The sequence below is a fragment of the Meriones unguiculatus genome, chromosome 17 (assembly GCF_030254825.1).
Source record: "Meriones unguiculatus strain TT.TT164.6M chromosome 17, Bangor_MerUng_6.1, whole genome shotgun sequence".
In the NCBI taxonomy this organism is placed as follows: Eukaryota; Metazoa; Chordata; class Mammalia; order Rodentia; family Muridae; genus Meriones; species Meriones unguiculatus.
In genome coordinates, this window is record NC_083364.1 from 31,295,400 (window position 1) to 31,318,014 (window position 22,615).

General features: G+C 37.9%; 1 protein-coding gene across 1 annotated transcript; it reads right to left on the bottom strand.

Moving 5' to 3' along the window:
• Window positions 1-3,304: 3,304 nt before the first annotated feature.
• Uts2b (urotensin 2B) lies at window positions 3,305-16,713 on the bottom strand. Its single transcript, XM_021661964.2, has 5 exons — window positions 16,378-16,713; window positions 12,408-12,506; window positions 10,727-10,764; window positions 9,159-9,252; window positions 3,305-3,690 (listed from the first exon to the last, which is right to left on the bottom strand). The coding sequence occupies exons 1-5, from the start codon at window positions 16,478-16,480 to the stop codon at window positions 3,665-3,667; spliced, it is 360 nt and encodes a 119-aa protein (XP_021517639.1). The 5' UTR covers window positions 16,481-16,713; the 3' UTR covers window positions 3,305-3,664.
• Between the last annotated feature and the right edge of the window lie 5,902 nt (window positions 16,714-22,615).

A 22,615-nucleotide genomic window follows, 5' to 3' on the forward strand; every position in this document is an offset into this window, starting at 1 on the left:
GTAGCAAATGGAAATAAAGTTTGAGTAAGCTGAGCAATGTGTTCTTTGGGAACTACTAACTAAAAGTTAATATAAGGAAAGCTAATACAATTGGCCCATGTGTAATATTCCACATAACTCTGAATTTAAAAGATTTATCTGAAATGAAGCTGCTCTTTTGTTTACGTTTCCCACCCTTGGAGTGAATTGTACAAAGGTTTCATATGTTAGAAGCTTTCTTTCTTTTTTTTTTTCTCTCCATTAGATGTTTATAAGCTATCAGTCCAACCAAATAGTATTTTGTGCTTTGAAAAAGGGGGTATTAAAATCAACATTAGCCTAAAACATCTCACATTAAAAGTTTGAGCTTAACAAACTGATTTTCTGCATTATTTTAATTAAAAAATAGGCTGTGAGAGCAAAGAACACAGATCAATGGCAAAGTTCCTGCCTAGAATGAAAGAGACAACTTTTCTGTCTAATTACTACAATGGCTCATGCCTGTCATCCCAGCACTGGGAAGTAAGGGCAGGAAGATCCGGAATTCAAGGCCACTGTCAGTAAGTAGAAAGTTTAAGGTCACAGTAAGCAATATGAGACCTCTGTTCCAAAAGGAGAAAGAAACAGGGAGAGAAAGACAGACAGAAAGACAGAGAAAGAAAAGACAATTATGCAACCGTGTCCAATTTAAATAGGTCACAACGTATTGATCTGTGCTTCATTCTGTGTAGCGAGTGCACTTCTCCCATAATATGAACGTCAATGAAGAAAAAGAGAAAAAAAAATCTTCTTAACTTAAAACTCCTTTACTTCATAAGTCCTAGTTTTTACCACCACATTGGAAAAAGTAGAAAACTAAACAGCAATATTCTAGCTGAAATGGAGTCTTCTTAACCATAAATTAAAACATGAGTTATATTGATAATGTGATGCCCTGTGTCATTTATTTTAATACAATATATATCAGTTAAGTTAACTATATTCCCTGGTAAGTCACCGGTTTAAAAAGTCATGATTTAGAGATCTATGTTGACCTTTGACTCTTTGCTTCTAAATAGAGATACACAGAATAATTGAATATATAAATATGAATTTCTGAGTTATACTGTTAATTACATAACCAACACTGCATGTGAGGGTATAGTATAGGCTACAAGGTCTTAAAATTTATACAACACAAAATCTATCAAATTGTGTACTTTTAATCCTCACATTATTTGGGAAATTAAATTTCTTAATGTATTAAAAACTGAATTGAATCTTCTTTTTTTTTTTTTCAATGCAGTTTATTCAGGAACATTGAACAATCCTCGGACCCCGGGGAAAGCCAGCCCACAGCTTAAATAGTCTCTGGGTAGCCAACCCAGGCGTGCTACGGGGGCAATGCAGATAGGTCCACATACATGGAAGCAAGCCAGATCCTCAGCCTTAGCCAAATGTGGAATTGTTCATGACAGAGAGCACTCACCATCGGGAAGGTGGAAGGCGGAAACCAGCTCCATCTTTAAGGCATAGCATTCTGCACCTGTTTATCTATATCCCCCATTTTTATTCATTATTAGCCAGATAGAGCCAGGTAATTGTGGTAATGATACTTGCTTTTTTGCCCAATGCTGGAATGCTAGTAAATTTAGGTATGCTCTGGTTACTCGCATGCCTCACTGGGTGCCTGTGCCCATTGATGCCCCTCACGCTATGACTCTCTTCAGACAGAAAAGGGATCTTGGAACTACAGCCACCATTGTTACTACCATCTCATTGACGGCTGTTGGAGCTACCACCAAGGCATTAGCCATGAGTCATACTGGGCAGACTGCTCAGACCCTGAATAATCATTTAGCCAATGTAGCTCATGCCTTAGTTGTATATAAAGGAATTAATGCTCAACTAAAAGGAAGCTTGATGGTGTTCAATCAGAGGATTGACCTCGTGCAGGAGCAAATTGATACCCTATGGCGAATTGAATCTTCTAAAGCACAGAAGTGTCATTCTGTTTGATGCCTAAGTTTCAATGCACCTGGAATATTATCCAACTCTTCCAAAGTAAATAAATGCAGGATGAGGGAGGAACGCAGAAGTTTTAATCTTTTTTTAATAGTGTTGGGATTGTGCTCACAAATCTTGTAATACATAGCACTTCCAATTCTTGTCACCTCGTGTTTAGTCATGTGTATTTGTTTAGCTCCTGAAGGGCACACTAGCATGTAGTTAAGCTAGTTGCTTCACTTTCTCCTTGCTTTCCTTTTTATTTAATGGGAAATCTAGTTTTAATCCAATCTGTTACTCTATATTTCCAGATTTTTAAAATTTTAAGTAGACAATACCATTTATAGGTAAATTTTATGCCTAAATATTTAGTTAACAGACACTGAAATTTATTATCTGGAAGGAGGCAAGCTCATTCCACAGCAGCTGTGGCTAGAATAAGAGCCTTGTGGTCAGAGGGGCATCTTCTGTGCCCCGTGGCTTGTCCTTGGTGACAGGTGAAGGAAAGTGGCATCCTCTGTGGTCTCAAAGTGGAGAAGTTATATCTCGAAGACTTGAAACATGTGGATCTTGTTCTGGTTTTCATCTATCAGAGGAAAGGTTGTTTGTTTATTTGTTTGTTTGTTTAGAATAAAATACCAGCCATTTGTCTTTGCCTAATGGGCTGTAAACCACCAGCCTAACTTAGTGTGCAAACACACCGACTCATTAAATACCGCACAATTAGCGGTACGTAGACAAAGATGCACTTCTCAGTATTATAAAGAAAAAAGAATGGATGTGACCCGCATCCCAGCGCAGTCATTCATATTTCTTAATTCTGAAGTTACTTTGAGAATTCCTCTGTGCCAGAATGGATGTCAGACAAGAGTAAGCTCAAACTCTGAGTCTTGAATTCATTTAGCAGGCTTGTTCATCTATAAGAAACAAACAAACGAAACAAAACAATGTAGTGATGGGAAATTAAAACTAAACAAGGAAAAGCCGATGCCTTCTGAACTTGGAGTCTCACCAGTTCTAGGCATACAGAGTTACAGAGAGTTCCTGGTGCTCTGCAGGAGGCAAATGTAATGAATAAGAACCCCAAAGCAAGTCATTTTATTAACCTTTTCTTCACATACTATATTTGAGAAATCTAGTATTACTTTCTTCTATACTTAGGTAAGCTAAGTATCTCTGTTCCTTAGTAGTGTATCCATTCTTATAATTCTCAGTGGCCAACTGTCCTAATTAATACAGAAGAAGCACAATGATAAAAATGAGAAGAAAGCACCATGCATATTTTCCACGTGAATTGAGACAATATAATTTATTTTAACATTCTAAGATGCTTTTTTAAAATATTTTTTATTGACAGCCAACAACAGTACATTGAGAGAGAGAGAGAGAGAGAGAGAGAGAGAGAGAGAGAGAGGATGGATTTCCACCAAGTATACAATAGATTAAAAAAAAATTCTCCCAGTTTCACCTCTAAAGTCATTTTAATGGAGAGTTCCATCCAAGAGGTCACCAGGTGTCAATCTTCACCACACGAGCATTAATCAAACCGTAACCCAGGTGGCAGAAGGTTAACAAAGTGAGAAAAATGATGCAAGTACAAGGGTCAGTTCCTTAACACTTGAAACAAATGTAAATTTTAAGCAGAATAGACGTATATATTTTTCCTAGTGTTCTTTCCTTTTGTATATTCAGAGAGGACTCAGACACAGTATTTCCAAAAGCAAGCTAAAAAAGAAAACAAAGCACATTATTAAAAGGATTTTTTTCAGTCTTCCATTTGCATAAAATAATCTATGTGCTCAAGGAAGAGCCAGAAACAATTTTTAAAAAAATTTGTTCAATATGGTAGCTGCTAGATGTATGTGGACTTAAAATTAAATAAACTAATTGTAGTATTTAGCCATATGTCTTCATTGTATTGGCTAGAAATATGTGATGTTCACCATAACACCTTGAGGCCAGTGACTATCAGAATGGGCAGTGTAAATAAATCAGAAAATGGTCCCACTGTGAAAGTTCTTTGGGGCACACTCTTGCATTATGGTGCATGTACTACAATCCAAGAACCACAGGAGCTGATCTGGAGACTCACACTTCCATGTCACGTTTTGTATAACTGCAAGGCTACGGAGGAAGTAGTATAAGTAAATGGGGGAGCTACATGATGTTCTACTTATTAAGGGAAGAAAATGGGAGCTTACTGCTCAGTCACCTTCCAAACTACCAAATGATATTTAGGTAAGGTATTCTTCATCACACTGAGCCTTCATGTTCTGATCATTAACTTCCTTCAGACAAATAAAAACCAAATTTAGCATATTTCAGTCTTCAGACACATCAGTGAGTCATTTTAAAACTTTTCAGCAGGAAGAGCTCTCCTTCTGAAAACTTGATTTCGCTCCTGTGTAGGCAGGAGTCTATTTTCAGGTCTGAGCTGAGAACTGGCCCTTTAATCCATTCTTCCTTTAATAGAGTGTTATGGAAAGTCCTCGTCACCATGCCGTTTGTTCCTTTAGATATCTTTGGATATCTCTGTCTGGCACAAAATTACAACGAACACGGAACCAAGGCTTACATCACATGAGCAGTGCAGTTAAATCTGAAATGGAATATAGTTTGGGGAAATATTTTGGGCCTGGTTGAAAGGGACTACCATCAGTGGCACTACGAATACAGTCAGTTCCTTCCATGCAAATCATCTCTCAGTTTCATGAAGTGAACTCCCTTCCAGCTTACCTGCTGCTGGCCCTTGAGGTCTGTTCAGTTCTGAGCACCGTTGCTTATAGCAGCTCTCGACTGGCTATATTCGATTTGTTAAGAAAATTATTTCAATAAACAAAAATTCTTACTGTCTTCAGCAAGATTTGGGCATCTATTTCACCTTTTTACATGGTTGTTCATAATGACTACTTTTTAGGCATAACCAATCATACTGACTTCATGAAGAATGTGCATTTTTTCATGAGCTAAGCTTGCCATCTACTTCATATAGTCCTCGCTACAATACCCTCTTGTCTGCTAGCACATAGGAGCATGCTTTCATATCTCTGCTTAAAAACAGAAATCTTTACTTGATGCTAAAATCACCACAAAAAAAAAAAAAAAAACAAAACAGTGTTCTTCAAAAGAGCTGTCTATACACGTAGAACTCTATGTCTAGCTGGCTTTCCAGCTGGCACAGCCTAACTGGAAAACTCACACAACATTATGAGGCATTGTCTCAAAAATATGGTTGACAGTGTCTAAAGAACAACTGAGATTGTCCCCTGGCCTCTACATAAACTGTTGTATGCACTTGTGTACATATACACACATGAACTCATATACACTCAAGACAATGGATGTTGTCTGTGTTTCCAATTGTTTAATCATAACCCTTTCCATAAAGAGTTGGCCCACTTGTGATGACCTTTATGTTTCTGGATTCATCTGGAAGGGCTTGGCTTTCACCTTACTGGCACTATCCTAATTCAGATGCAGTGAAGTGTCTTAAAATTTGTTTGTACTTGGCTTCCATGGATTTTGTTCTGTGCTGCTTCCTTCCTTAGCATCTGCTTCTGATCAACCCTTGTTACTTATTTTCTCTCATTTTCACAACATCTGCTCTTTAACTGGCCTGAAACTTAGTTCGTGAATAGCATCTCTCTACAGTATCACTCCACGGATGATCTCATCAAAATTCCAGATGTGAATTCATTGACAAATGTCAAATTTATACTTTTTTATCTGAATTGCTTTCCTAAATTTCAGATTCATCTATTCACTGAAATCACTACCGGCACACCTTTGTTATCCATGACATAATAAGTCAAAATATCAGTACATGGACAGGGTTTACAACTATCCCTTATGTTCCCTGATATCCTCAACTTCACACAACCTCATTCCATTAAAATCGGGGTCACTCAAAAAGTTCTAGAAGGAAAAGTCCTTTTGCCCTCTTTTTCCCTTATTTACCCTGTATGAGGACACTGGACACTGTGTCCCAGATAGTGTATTGACAAAGCTCTCTGTCTGGGTGCCAAACACTACCAATTAAGCTGCCTTATTCCAACTTTTTAAATAAGCCTTTTGTGTTGGAGAAAGTTTTGATTTACAGAAAAGTTGGAAATCACTATAGAGAAATTATGTATGTCCCTTTCCAAATCCCATCCTACGCATAACAGGTTATCATCAATGAAACAAAAACAACAACCAAAAAATGTTGGATGAAAAAAAAAGGAGCAGGGACAAATTTTTGTTCGTGGATGCAAGGACTGTAAATTAGTCTACTTCTTATGGAAATCATTGTGGGGCTTCCTCAAAATAATCAAAAGCCAGGGCTGTAGAGATGGCTTAGTGATTAAGAGCACTGCTCTTAAAAAAAAAAAAAATAGCTGTGCCTATACTGGTAGCTTACAACCATGTTTACATTCAGACCTTAGAGATTTGATGCCCGCTTATATACTGCAGATACCTGCAGTATCCTGCAGATACACAAAGAGACTCAAAATACCCATATCATTTAAAAGTTTTGAAGTTCTCATTCTGTGGATCAAATTAAGTACTTGTTTAATTTCTCTCTCACACACACACTTATGCACACACACTTTTGGAAGGTAGTAGGAGGAAACGAGTGAAACACAAAAGAAAATACAAAGTTGTGCTTAGCCATAAATGCAAAAATTCTATCATTCCCACGTAAATGAATGACACTGGAGACCATCATTTTAAGTGAAATAAACAGATTTTAAAATTGCATCAAATAGCAGCTGGAATAAAGAGCTCAGTGGAAAATCAAATGAAGAATGTGGAGTTTAAGGACTATTTCAACAGCATTCCACAAAGTTGGTATAAGCTGTGGATGACAATAAAAAAATAACTAAAATATTTAAGAAAATTAAATATTTGAGTATAAAAATAATTGATAAGCTTTCTTGGTTTCTTTTTTAGTCTTTTTAAAAATATTTATTTATCTATCATCTATCTATCTATTTATTTATTACAATTTGTTCACTTTGTATCCCCTCCCTCCCTTGTCTCCTCCCAGTCCCATCCACCCTCCCTCTTCTCCCCCTATGTCTCTCCCCTATTTCACAGATAGGGAGGAACTTCTCCCCTTCTATCTGACCCTAGCTTATCATGTCTTATCAAGGCTGACTGCATCATCTTCCTCTGTGGTCTAGCAAGGCTGCAGCCCTCAGGGGGAGATGATCAAAGAGACAGCCCTGTGTTCATGTCAGAAACAGACCCTGTACCCCTTACTAGGAAGCCTATTTGGAGACTGAGCAGCCAATGGGCTTTCTTTGAACAGCGGGTCTAGGTTCTCTCCATGCATAGTCCTTGCTTGGAGTATTGGTCTCTGCAGGTGCCCCTGGGCCCAGGTGTTTGGGTTCTGTTGTTCTCCTTGTAAAGTTCCTGTTCCCTCCAGGTCTTTCTATCTCTCTTTTCTATTATTTTGTTTGTTTGTTTGTTTTGTTCTCTTTTCTTTTCACTAAAAAAGGAACCTTGACCCTTTAGATGAAAACTGTCTCTAGTTGTTTAAGACAAAATAAAACTTGTACCTCCAGCTGTAAGAGTTAGAAGAGAGTCAGAAATATTTAAGAGTATTATATATTTTATAAATGTTTAATAATGTTTTCCCAAGGAAATATCCTAAGTAAGACATATGTCCACGGTTAAGAATGAAGTCCAACCAATTTCTATTTCTACCTTTCTTCAACATTTCTCCTCTTCTCTTCTTTCTCCTCCTTAAATATAAGGAGGACTTACAAGGCTTGACAAATGTAAATTAGCCTTATTTCCTACTATCTCAGAAAGACAGCCCTAGAGTCACCTTAACACCTGGCGTTCTTTTACATCTCACATGTAATTCCACAAAAATCTTTGTTGACACACTCTTCCATACATAGCCATTGTTAAGTGTCTTTGTAATTTACTTCTGACAACCTCGTCCTAGTTACCTCCACTGAGACCCCGCCATCCTTTCTCAGTTTCCCGCCCTGCTACTCTTTCAGAGTACGTGTAGCTTATGACACCAAGAAGGGTTCTTGTCAAATTCCCCTTTAAGTTCATCACTCGTTTTCTTAGAGTCTTCGATTGTTTTCTATGATGCCAAAGTAGAAGCTACCAATCTTTAATAAACCTAGGATTTCTTTCCCGCCCATTCTTTCTCCGCATTGTCTCCTTTACATTCATCATTGGTTGGTAATTCGGGGCAGGTAATCTAGTTTTCTCATACATAAAATAGTCATAGCAATAATAAAGAATAAAATAACAATTATGGAACAATTATTGGAATGTGTTTTGACTTCTGCTCATGGAGTAGTTATCATATATGATGTAGCATCTTAAATCAAAAAGTTTAGTTCTAACAATCCATAAAATTTGTCTTTAGTGTATATATATCTTGGGGGCAGAAAAATCTAATTCACCAGAAATGGGTTTCCTGAGGTCACACAGATAAGAATTTTTAAAGTTAATATTTGAAATCAAGCCATCTAGCTCCAGAGCCTGAATGCTTAAATAACATTGTATTTTGAAATATCAGGGTAAAAAAATGGTGGGTATGTGTTAAGTTTTTAATACTATTTTCTTTTTATTAGTAATATTGCAACTAAATGCTTTTACTGCACTTATAGATAAATTGGGATGGTGATAAGAAAAGTCAAATTCACCTTAATAAATTCACATCCCTAATAAACTGGAGAAAAACATAGGATATTTACTTTTTCAAAAATCAGAACAAAGTTGGCAAGAAACAAGGAAATCCTGGGAAAGCTATGGAAACCCAGTGATTCAAAAGAATAAATTTCATAAGATTACATGTTCGAGTCAAATCTTTGTTCATAACAAATATTGTAGCAACAGAGCTTCTATTTATGTAAAGAGAAATTAACTTATTTCAAACTTGGTTATTTCTACTTCCATCCTCCTAGATTTAATTGTTAGGCCAAAATAAGAAGAGTAGATGAGAGTTTTAATCACTAAGGACTTCTCTCATTTAAACCTGAAAAGTATGACCTAGTTACGCACTGTTGCTGCTATTACAGGATCAGGTACATCTGTACTGGGACACTACCATTAGAATAAATCTCTGACCTTTATCTCAACCAGAGGCCAAAAAAAATTGCCATTATTATGTCTTTATTCATAGAGATTTTTACCAAAACAGTTTCTTGGAAGTCAATTTTACAGCTGAAATAAAAGCTCACCTCGTTTATTGGGTTGGGAAGGGGCTAGCTTCTCCATAGTGTTGGATAGCTCAGCATTCTTTGCTTCCATAGTCCATTCTTTCAGCTTCTTTAGCTATGAGAAATCAAGGAATAGGAAGATGAAAAGAAAGAAAGAAAAAGATTTAGAAACAGGGAGGGGGATAAAAAAAGAAAAGGCATAAAAAATTAAGCAAAAATAAATTAAAAAAAAAAAAAGGCCCTAAGACTGGCATTCAGGGATTGTGTGGAATAAGCATGAGAGTTAAACCAACATTGAAAAGAAAGAGGTTGGGGTCATGTGAATAATAATGGCTCCCATAGGTGCATATATTTGAAAGTTTGCTTCCCAACTGGTGGACTGTTTAAGGAGAATTAGGAGGTGTGGCTCTGTTGGAGAAGGTATGTCACTAGGGGTAGACTTTGAGGTTTCAAAAGCTCATGTGAGTCCCAGTCTCACCCTGTCTGCCTGCTGTTTATAGCCCAGACGTGAGCTATCAGCTACTGCCACAGCACCATGTCTGCCTGCCTGCTACCGTGTTCCTTGACATGGTGTTCAAGGACTCGCCCTCTTATACTATGAGCAAGTTCCCAATTAAATGCTTCCTTTTATAAGTTGCCTTGGCCATGGTATCTTTTCCCAGCAATAGAACTGTACCTAAGACACACTTTGTTTATAAATCAAGTCAGCCTGGGTGTAGCCTAGGTATCTAGACTCAACACGGTGTGCCTCGTATGATCAGTCCCCTCCAAAAATTCCAGAGAACTGTATGATTGCTCAACTTCCAGGAGTCCTTTTCCTTTCCAGGAGAAAGAAACAAATTTCAGGCCCTATAGTTTTCATTCAGCATTTCAACCCAACCTTAATATTTAGCAAGCTTTCCAAATACTGAATGCCTACAAACCAACTCTACCAATGCAGGGTTGGATTCCACATTGCCTGTCCATCATGTTCTTGCTCCTCAGAAGAGTAAGATGGGCCTAATTCTGTTTCCAAATGGCCAACCTGTTTGCATAATAATGGAGCAGCACCAAGTTAACTGGAAGAAGTTGAGAAATAGCATGATGCATACATTAAAATGCTTTGTCTGAGCTATTAAGGAGCAGAGAAAATAAAGCTGGTGGAGAAGATGGAGCTTACTGTCAAGATGGCAGAACTCAGTCTCTACAAGCAGCTGCTTGAGGCCAAGTGGCTGTACTCTCACATGTTTCCTTTTCTGAAACCATGTATCTTCTACTAGCAGGAAATAGAATTCCACTCTTTAAAAATTATAACTTCAGAAAACACCAACTTATAACTTCTGATTTTACAGATGACAAGTTCAGATAATCTTATTTATCACACCGTCCCTGGTAAGGTCACTGGTGTCATCACATTTGCTGTAAGTGTGTGTGTGATTTTTGTCTCAGTATAATTTGTTTCCTGTTCCTTAGAGAATTACTTTATTCTTTCTCTAGCAGAAATAGAAGCTTCACATTGTAATATTTATGCTTTTTGAAAAAATAAGGTGTCAAAGATTTATCTAATAATAGTTCTTAAAATCTAGCATTGAACTATTTTGAACTCTCACCTGTTTAAGGTCCTTCAATTTGCTGGGCAGATCTACACCTGTAAGAGACATTCTCAAGTGAAAAACAAACCATTTTAATTCAGTTAAGATATGCACTTATGCTCTTAGTAGAAGGCAGAGATCTTTGTTATATGATCTGAGGTTGTCCTCTTACTCCTAACACCAAATACCAAATGTATTTCCAATGTTTATAGTAATGAATATAATAATCTATATCATAAAAAGTACCTATGACCCTCAGTAAGCACAAAGTTTTTTTTAAGTATAACATAGTTCTATTATGAAGTATTATTTACGCACAAATCATAATATTTTACTGAGCTAGGAAAATTATCATGAGGCAATATAAAATGGAGAGGGAGATAAAAATTCTTCATAAAATCCAAAGAAAAAGAAAAATTTTAAAATCTCTAAGTTTTATTACTCAGGTATGAATTTTTCTCCATTCTATACTTTTACTTACTTTTCAAATAAAAATAAATTTTAATTATGTGATGTTTGCATCATCTTGCTTTTTAAAGTATTAATATTTTGAGGGTTTTGTGTTTGTTTGTTTTACAAGTTATGAAAAAAAGCTGGAGCCGTGGACTTAGGCACAAGGTCTGCCACTGGGACGCATCCCCACTCCTAATGTAGTTTTTTTTTAACTAAAATTTTTCCAACGAATATAAACACTTTTAAAAACGCATCAGATGATGTCTGAGAAGGAACAACTCTGTCAGTCGTCACACTCTCTCTTGGGTTGTCCTCACTGTATTTAGGGCAGAATATTGACAATTTATGAGGTCATATCTTCTTCCTCAAAGGACTATTGTGTCCCAGTTGATGCAGCCCGGATGGTCAACTTGTTGTCTCTGCCTCCATTTCAGAGAGTAAAGGTACACAACACAAAAATGCCAGGCCACTGTGATGTGACTGGGTAGGTTGGTGTGGGGTCCCCTTTTCTGAGGGAAGGGAGATAAGGAAAAGAGGGAGGAAGGGGGTTACCACTGGGACGTAAAGTGAATAAATATTTTTTTAAACTGCAGTTAGTTGGTGAAATTCCTAGTGGAATCCTATCAACAGAATATTTTTGAAATATTCTGATGTAGAAAATACTACCTTAAAAATGAAAAAGAGAAAAGAAAATACTACCTGTTCTAGCGAGTCAAAAATATGAGAGAGTAAGATGACGTCAGCACTTACCAATTCGTTCACACTTCTCATATGAAATAAAATGTGTTTTTATTATTTTCAATAACTCTGTGACTTTTATCATGAATGTACAACAGCGATCTTTATTTAAGGCTTCTAGATAACATCTAAGGCCCAGTGAAGTCAGGGACCTGGGAGGAGAGCCTTCTGACTCGCATTTTAGTAACCTGGCAGAATGGCTAACTACGTGCTAAATATTTGTCCTTACACCCAAAGATAAGTGTAATCCTCGCTCCTGGACAAGGAAACTTCTATTTGCAACAGGCAGAGAGAACTCCAGAAAACCACAACCAATCAAAATGTGGTTTGTGGAGCCCAGTCTGGATAGATATGTCTACAAAACATGCCCACACCTAAGCCTTGGGGAATTAAAGGAGGCAGAAGGATTGTAAGAGCCAGAGGATCTCAGAGTTATCTGTGAAACTGCGATTATTTTGTTTGTTTGTTTGTTTTTTGACAGACACGGTATGCCTTGTTCTTGACTTACCAGTGTGGGAGGGTCTCTGGAAACCAGGGTTTCGGGTCAGCAGAGCCTGTGGCAGTTTCTTGTCAGCGGTTCGTTCTTTAGCTGGAAACAGCTCATATCCTGTAACAATCAAATGTCAACATGTTTCATGAGTCACTGGATATGCTTCTGGGCCACTGGGATTTGCAGTCAACTCTTGATGCATATATTCTCCATTGTCAGAGGAAGAGAGGTGTAGACGGCCCAAAAGACAGGCCATTCTGAAACTTACCGGCTGTGCGAGATCATCCTGAGAGAGTGGGACAGACACAAAACCGAAAAAGTAGTGGCATGGAAGAATAACTTTACTTTTATTTTTTGTGGGTTTATTTTTTTAATCATCTGCAGCTGCTTTTGAACATATGAAGTAAAGATTAAAAATTGTTTTTTGAGAGAAAAGGGTAACCCTTCATTCTGTGATTTTTTGATAAGTTTGTGTTACTAGGTTCACTTTAAAGACCTTGAGGAAGAGCTGGAATGCTTTCTACTTATCCCTCTACTTCTTTCCATTGTCCTTGATTTACCCCACGGGCATTTAGGGCTTAGTTCTCCACATGTCTCAGCATTATAAAATGTTTATAATCTGGAATATAAATTGGGACAACATACTTCATTCAATCTGTGAAGTATGAGTATTCGATAACATTTTGATTAACAATGATGCCTTTACAATAACAATTAGTATAATAGAATGAACTTAAATGAAGGCCTAAAAGAAATGAAAAGTTGGTTCTTATACCATATACAGTCCATTTCCCTTCCCCATCTCCTCTCTCTCATTGTTACTGCATGGACAGGAAGTAGGTTAATGAGGGTTGTCTACAATAGATGTGTTATCTGAGCTGACCTCAATTGTTAAAAGTGAAGTTTACTATAATAGTTTCAGCAAAGAAAATGGCTCAGAACCTGACTAAATTATCTTTTTTTTTAAAAAAAAAATATGCCCTGTAGTCATTGATTTATAGAAGAGTTGTATCTAAAACCCTTCACATTTTCTCTCTCTCTCTCTCTCTCTCTCTCTCCAATTTATATCCAGATTGAAGCCCCCTCCCTCAATTCCTCCCAGTCCTACTCTCCTTCCCTCTTCTCCCCTATCTCCTTCCCCTTGTCCACTGAAAGGGGGAGTTCTCCTCCTCTGCCATCTGCTCCTAGTTTATCAAGTCTCATCAGGACTGCCTGGATCCTCTTCCTTTGTGGCCTGAGAAGGTGGCATCGCCAATGGCAAGTGATCAAAGAGCAGGGAACTGAGTTCATGACAGAGGCAGCCCCTGCTCTCCTTACTTGGGAACCCACATAAAGACTGAACTGCCAACTGGCAACATCTAAACAGGATTTCTAGGTCCTCTCCATGCATGGACCTTTGGTTGGTGCATCAGTCTCTGCAGGATCAGCTGGGCTCATATTTTTCGCTTTGTTGAGGTCCTTGTGGGGGTCCCTGTTCCCTTTGTGTCCTATCCTTACCCTCCCCCCACCCCTGCTGCTTAAACACAAACACACACATATTTAAAAATTATAAAAATAAATTTTAAAAAAAAATTAAAAAAAAATAATTACACTGTTTTGCTCTTACTCCTTGGGTGGGGAGCTACATTTTAAATCACATTCTGTGTTTGTAAGTAGAACATTTTCCAAATTGATACAGATCAATTGCTTTCACCTGTTTTGTTTCCAATGATACTATCTATATAATGTTTGCTCTCAGACATTCTTTCCCGCTTAGAACAAGCACCATTTACAAGAATCTCTCAAGAAAGGGAGTTTGGAAAGATATTTTTAAAAGCATTATATCTAAAGAAATTGAGATGATAAGTGGGAAAAATATGAAAATGATCATGTCTCTGTTCTTGTCTCCATTTTTAACTTGTAAGTTGTAGCTAAAGCCTTAAGAGAAACATAAAAAAATAAAAAGATCTTGTTCCTTTAACAAACTTCCATGTTAATCATTGAGCAGGGTTACCATCGACTAAGAAAATATCTGTGTACTAAACATCTGAATTTGAGGAGTCTTTGCCACAAAGGGAGATAAACTGCTCAGCTGGGAGAGAGTGATAGACAAAGGCACAGAAAATACTGGTCCGTGTCCACTCAAGGGGCTCAGGTCTAACCAAGAGCTCTCTTCTTGCTCACAAGAATGTGTGAAGCTCATAATCAAGAGAAACAAGAAAATTCTACCAGACAAAATCCTAGAAACTTTCGAGATAATAACACAACCAAGATAGCTCATAGTCTTCTTGGCTACGTTTTCCTTTTCTGTTCTGCTCAACTGTTTTCCGGTTTCACACTTTTTGCTAAAGCATGCTTTAAATTTTTCCCCATGAATAAAAGCTAGTAGCTCTGCACTAGTTGTAATGGATATTTAATATTTATAGGGAAAAGCTTATTTAATTCTTGAAATATTTAGAACAGGAAAAAAAGCTCTACTTAAAAGTTAATCATTTTCAGTATGTTCAATGATTCTGAGATGGAGGAGAGTCTGAGAGAGAAGTCCCCCCCACACACACACACACTATGCTGCCAGAGATACAGGCAAGGCAAGTCACCTTGTGGAATCCTAAGGATAGAGGTGTGGTTTATCAATCTTACCAATGCTATAGAATCATATATGTGCGTTTATATTTCACAGATTTGTGAAGCCAGTGACACATATGACTGTTGTAAATTCTGCAACAGATCACATTTTTTTCTCACATGCTTATGCTATGCCAGAACCACCAGAAATCTTATTTTGCAAAGAGAGCAGTAGAGACCTACAAATGATGTGATTTGGATGGAGACAACAAAATATGAGTGCCATCAACAGAATATAGAATGTATAAGTCCCACCCTTGAGTTTGTTTTTCTGGTGGTATTCAGTTGCCAATAAGAAAATGATTAGTAAGTATGCTTTATAAATTTCCTTTCTACAGCCAAACATAGCGGGCTTTTAAAACCAGTTATGTTTCATTGGCTTATAAAACCACATTAGGGGTAGCAAAGTGCAGTAAAGGTGAATTAGATCCATATGGGAGAAACTTGATCCCTTTTCTAACCTTAATGTCACATAATGTTTGTTAAATTCCCTCTGACTTCCACCTGTATATGATAAAAATCTAGCTCCATCCTGTAGATTAGATAAAGGAAGGAAAATCCCACAGTTTCAAGCCTAGAAGGGATATTGTTTTAAGAACAGTATTTTAAGTTACTACTTTTAAAACAAGAAAACTTACAAAAATTTTGGAATGTAACTTGTTTGCCTAATAAATCAACACTACATGTAAGTGGACCAGGTCACAGAGAAAGGGTTACTTGTACACAATGCAGTAACATTTTCCAAGTTTTTGTTACAAGGTGATATCCACCTAACTTTTCTTGCAGCAGTTTTACAATGGTATATTTTTATAGATGCCACAGTTATATTATTTGCTTAGTGTGAATACTATATATTTGGTGACACACATAAACTCAGCTAATACTTAATCCCAGTGTTTGCACCCACCTACAACCGCCCCCCCCCAGCTTGCCACCCTCTCAGCTCTTGCAAGCACATTTGTTATCTTCTACTTTCTCTGAGATGTTCTTTTCATGAGCACTGAAATAATAATCTTGTATGACAGAAGTCGTTTTTATCTTTCTCCAAGGTACTTCCAGAATGTGGCTGACTCTATAGCTCTTTACACATTTCAAACCTCTGACCATATATTGCAAATGTAAAATAAATGCCTGCGATTAGAAAAAAATAAAGCTGAAGTTAATACTACATTGGGCAAATTTGGCATGATTTACCAGAGAAGAAAAGCTTCACAGAGCGCATTCAATTCAGAATAGCAACTACTTAAGGAGGGTTCGTTGATGAATTTATATTACTGCCTTACAAAGGTATTTCAATAATGGGAGAAAAATAAGTGAAACAAGCAGAAAGACAAGGATTACCCACCCACCCATACAACTTTAGATTCATTACTCACCCACATACCTGAGAGCCACATCTGTGGCTGACCATGCACACACTTTAAAAGGTCCATCACAGACAAGAGAGCCAGGAGTCCCAAGCAGAGAGAGGTTGAGAAGAGCTTCATATTAAAAATCTCCTGTGTCAACAGAGAAACCGAATTTTCAAATCACAACAGATATTTTAATGGCTGTAGAGTGCAGCAGAGCCTGCCTTTTAGAGTCGAGTTAGTGCTTCAGTTATGAGTCTCCTAGATAAGGGAAGAATTTTATAGAATGTAATGCATCTTGTCAACATGATTCACTGTCTGGAGAAGGGACAGATTGGCTACAGGGTCAATGGCAGAAAGAACCAGATCGATATTGCTTGTATCTGCCCATTTTGCAAAATGCAGGCATTCCTACACATGCTCACACAATCTAACACATGCATAAGCCCAAAGCAGTTATTCAGAAAATAGAATGTATACGTTGAACTTCTGTAAACTTCTGTTTGTTTTCCTTGCTATAGGATGAATTGTCCTGAAATCCTAATGATGTTCAGGTTGAGAACATAGGAAGATGGTAAAAGTTGGATCAATTTCACTAATTTGGAGCCAAGTGGTTATATTCTTAATAGTAACATAACCATCATCACATTCTTAACCGACAATAAGGATGAAAGTTGGAAAGAGCCTGGGTTAAAAAGCAGTGCTGCGCTAGAGAAAGATGGGTCCATTCTGCTACATGCAGCACTTTCTTAAATGAAGGCTCAATTTAATTAATTCAAAGTTGGCAAATGCCCCATCAATTACTCTCTTTCATTCTTGCCTTAATTGAGATGGTTTTATTTTAAGTCAGAGTATTTCATTATATCCTGAATTCAGATTTAAAGGCCCTAGAGATGGCTGGAATGACCTCTAGTCTTGTATTTGCTTCTCCTAAGGGACTGAGGACATATCAGCTCTACAGCAGACTCTGTTGTAAGCGTGCAAAGTACACACAGGATTTAAAAGGGGTCTACACCAAAATTTTGCTACCCAGTTCCTTTGTTATTTTCCTAAATAAATCTAAGCTATTCATTTGGATCTCTATGCTTGTTCTTCCACTGGTTCATGTTCCAGTTCTAATCTGGACACCCTTCTGGCTGGCTGGTGTCCTTTGTTCTCTGCCTACTTTCCCTGCTCTTTTCAAAAGACTGATATGCCACCCACTCCAAGGTTTTGATGTCTTTGTTCGTTCATCTGGGTCTGAGTTGTGACATTTCTTTCACCCTTTGGACTGTGTCTCATAGTCTCTTCCCCTTTTATGTATTGTAGGTCTGTCTCTACTTGTAAACTGGAAAGATTTCCAGAGACATTCTAGCCATTTTTGTCCTTGGATGAAAGTTTTCAATGCATTAAAGAGAAAACAAGGGAGAACATCATGCTTGTTGTGGGAACAAACGATTGCATTTCCGGGTAGTTGAAAAGAAAAAAAAAAAGGAATAATAACCCCAAATTTGTGGCCGGAAATAAGATAAAAGAGTTAAAAGAATGATTCTTGTTCTTCTTTGTTTATTGTTAAGCCTCAAAGGTTAAGAATGACCAATTTCCTTTTTTATAGTTTTATGCTATGACCTTATCATACCACAATGTTTCAAAATAATCATTTGAATAAACCTCACATCTGTCATAATTTACTTGCAGGCTATTAGAACCCTTTTAAAAGTATTTTAAAAAATCATATAAAGATGAAAAATAGTAATCAGTATCACTTAGTGTTGATATGCAGATATACAGATATGACTTTCAAACAGTATAATTCCAACACACATACTAAGAAGAAAAGTAAATAACAGATTAAAAACTCATAAAATTAAACTAATAATTGAAAATTAAGATTTCTGAGTGATTTTCACAATGAAATCATGAAGTTAAATGTAAAGTGGTTTTAAAGATATATTCAACTCACGACTCTTAAATTTAAAAGAAAACTTCAAAATGTACATGTATGTAATTTTTTTCTGAAAACCGAATGAAACAAAGCAAAAGGAAACAGCTTTTTCTAAGTAGATCTCTCTATGTTGCTCCAGCTGGCCTGGGACTTGTGCTATAGGCCACCCTGGCCTTGAGCTCAGAGAGTCACCTGCCCCTGTGGCGGCATTACAGACGTATGTGACACATCAGCCAATCATAGGTAGGTTTGAAATATGAATGTAAGTGACATTTACATTTACTTTATATTTACATTTAAGCATAAAAAGCTATTCTAAACTGTAATGTAAAATTTCTGGGGAATCCTAATTCTCATGATGATTTTTGTTATTCTCCTTTGTTGTTGTTGTTGCCTCTGTGTATGTCTATGTGTGTATATATATGTATGAGTGTTTATGTACATGTGTATGTGCTGTGTGCACATGTGTTCACACACGTATACATGTGTGAGTGTGTGTGTGTGTGTGAGTGTGTGTGTATGTGTGTGCGTTTGGGTGGTGATAAAACCCAGGGCTAACTAACTAGCCAGCCACACCAGAGCCTGTGAGTATGGTCTTGAAAGTTGCAAACTAATTTTGACTGTGATGAGTCACTTCTAAACAGATGGATTTTCTTCAGCTGTTTATCACATAAATTTGTCACAAGTATTTTTCTCCTGTCATATTCACAAGGAATTGACAGAGTAAAGAAAAATATGTCTCAAGCTCCATTTTATAAATAGAGAACAATACACTTTTCCAGAAGCAGGAAGCCCAAGTAGGTTCATGATCGTCAAATACACTTTACAAGAAACCGTACAGGGCATTCATGACAATGAAAGTAAACTAGGAGTGAAAGTATGTAGCTCATAATGTAGTTAGAAGGCAGAGAGACAAGCTCTCGCAGCTTCAGTACAAAGACACAGAGACAAAGGTATTTACTATAATAATCATGACCATAATTTGTTATCCTCGACATAATCCAAAAAGAAAGATTTAAAGTTGAACATCAAAAATATAAAATATGATCAGGTATGGTGGTGATCACCTTTACTACCAGCATTCAGGAGACACAGGCAGGAGGACACCTTTGAGTTAGTTCCAGCCCAGCCTCATCCACACAGCAAGTTACTGCTCTAGTCCAAGAATAGCCATAGCAACCATTCAGACCGCAGTTTCACTTAGCTATGAGTGGTTTATTAAACTCAGTCACCCAAAACTGGTCAGACCAGGGACACAGAAAGGAACTTGGGAGTCTAACAGTGACATCAGCTAGGTCTCACAGCAGGGTGTTATAAAAAGAAGCGAATGCAGAAGTCACGGGGAGGGCGGTAACACAATTTTTACTAACCGTACAAAGCAATATTATGTTTTTGACTAACTAAACAAAGTATTGTCAGTTCACCTTTAAGCTTATTGGTCCTAGGTGAGGAAAGAGAGGCAGTGCTTAGGGTCTTCTAGAGTACATCAGTGCAAGAGTGGTCAGACTCCCACCTGGCTGTTTGCTGTGCATAGCTCTTGCTTCCCCCCAACTCCTATCCCCATATATCCACATCTTTGTCCTTCCCCTGTATGATACTGGTGCTATAGTCAATATGGTTAAAGACTTTTCTAACCTACTTAGGTGTCCCAGTTTGGGGAAGCAAAATAATTTCCTTTCCTGCTTGAATGGGAAATGCCCTCTCACGAGTGCCTGTGGTCAAATGCCTGGTCCTCAGCTGGTGCTGATGCTTTGGGAGGTTGTAAAACCAACAGCAGGTGAGGCCTGGTGGTGTAAGTGAGTTACTGTGCTTAGGCCTATGAGGGTCATAACGTGCTCCATTGCTGGTTCTCCATTCTGCTTCTGCTTCTGTCAAGATGCAATGAGACAGCTACTTCAGTCCTACCACTGCAAGTAGAACCACTGCAGCCATGTCTGACCTGCCATGCCATAGCTGAGTATACCCCCTGACACTATATATATATATATATATATATATATATATATATATATATGACTTCCCTTAAATGGTGTTGTCAGGTATTTTGTCTTAGCTACTAAAAATGTAACTCTTTCTTCTCTGTGTCTCTTTGTCTTTTTCTCTGTTTCTCTGTGTCTTGTATCTCTCTCTCTGTCTCTCTCTCTCTGTCTCTCCCCCACCCCCCTGACCATTGTATCTATAAGCATGTTTCCCAGATTTGCAGCAGCATTACCATGAGGCACTTCCACCTCTATCATGCATCCCTTACAGCCCAAGAACAGATTTTCCCTGTGAGCAGGAGAATAAACATAGGAATGAGGGCAGTAATATCTAAGAATACATTACCCAAAAAAGAAAAGAGAAATCTAGTAATTCTTAAGCACCTGTTCAACCCTGAAAATATAGCCACTAGCATCCTGAGGTGATAGAGGGGGAAATTATTATCTATTTATATCTCTTCTAGTATTAAACCACAAAAAGGCATGAAGTACTAACTAGATTCCATATTAGTTTCAAAAGCGGCCTAATACGCTATCCTCATTAGTAACAATGTACTAAGGGTTAGAGTTGGAGTCATAATGCTACTTGAACAGCAGACAGTCCTCTGTGGAAGAGTGAGGACTTTTGGCTCACCACTGACCTTTATCTATCCCCCCTGATAGCATAGAGGAGTTACCTGCAGGAATGATGTAGTTAAATGAAAGGCTTGTAAGGACTGTGTGTGAGAAGAGAGGGAACCAGCAATATCAGCTCCTCAATTTAATTAGCAAATAAATGCTAAATTTTGTTTTTATTGGTGTGGTCCTTAGTGTAAATTCAGAACTGCTCATCTTTGGAACAAAGCGTGTTCCTAATCCTTAGGTCTACATTGAAGTTTCTCCAAGATCTGGGTTTAATGCAGCCATACAAATTCCTCACCAACTGCATTTTAATACGGCTTCCACATTCTGGGTCATTCCGTATAAGTCTGAGCCTTTGGGATGGAAAACCTGAGGCAAAATTCTTTATTGAAGGATACAAAAGAACATAAGACAAGGAAGAAAGGTGAGGAACAGGTGGGAAAAGGCAACCACATGTGACAGTGTTTCATGAGAAAGCACAGTCAGCTGATGGAACCTGAAGAATAAATCTAGATTCCTGGAACGATTCATCTCAGAATTGTTCACAGTGGGGAGGGGCACTGGGAGCTTTCTATCATTCTACTGCTTCCACCAGAGCCCGGTGTGTCCTTTACCGTGTTGTCTCAACACAAAACTGACATAAGGTCAATCAGAATGCTTGTCTATACACCAGCTTATTGTGTATTTCACAGAACATGCAAAAAAATCAACATGGTCAAGACACCTTACAAAAAGAAGGTTACCGAAGAGAGTGGGAGAGGGAATAGAGTCAACGTAAAGGCCAAATGTATTCATTCCTAATGAGATTACTAATTTGATAATAGCACACGAAAGTACCAGTGGCGAGCTCTTCTGGTTTCAAAATAATACTGTGTCCACTATTGGAATCACCTTTCAGTGGCCAAGGCCCCCTCCCCACACTTTGTGAGCAGAGGTGTGGGGCCCTCCTTTGTTCCAAACTATATATTTAAGGATGCTTAAACAGTTGTCAACCTTGAAGGGCAGAGGTGACTTCTTCCTCAGAGAAATAAGTTTTATTTCAAGCTTAGAATAAGAGAAATAATATGCCTCACTAAGCAAAAGGAAGTACTGCCCGTTAGAAAGTTTCAGGGTACCTAAGCTTGTGGCTCCTCTTTTATAATACATCCCACCAAACAGGTATCCATCAGCTGGATATTGCCTTTCTGTCATCCTGTTACCCTTGTAAATGAAGGCTGGGATATCAATAAATGCGATTGTCTTTGTCAGGGTTTTCATCACTGTGAAGAGACACCGTGAGCACAGCAACTCTTACAAAGGAAAACATTTAACCGAGGCTGACTTACTGTTTCAGAGGCTTAGTCCATTACCATCATGGCAGGTAGCATGGCAGCATGCGGGCAGACATGGTGCTAGAGAAGATGCTGAGAGTTCTACATCTGGATCCACTGGCAGCAGTGGAATAGACACTCAGGCTGGTCCTGACTGAGCATGTGAGATCTCAAAGCCCTTCCCCAGTGACACACTTCCTCCAACAAAACCATGCCTACCCCAAGGCCACACATTCTAATAGTGCCACTTTCTAAGAGCCTATGGGAGCCATTTTCCTTTAAGACGCCACTGTTGTTCTTTCTGTGAAAACGAACGAGCAAACAAACAAACAAAATATACTATTTTGTTTCAAACTCAGGAATTTTTATTTTCTGTCAACATTCATGAAATGTAGCAGAACAACTTACTGACTAGCAACTGGAGACATATCTCAGATCC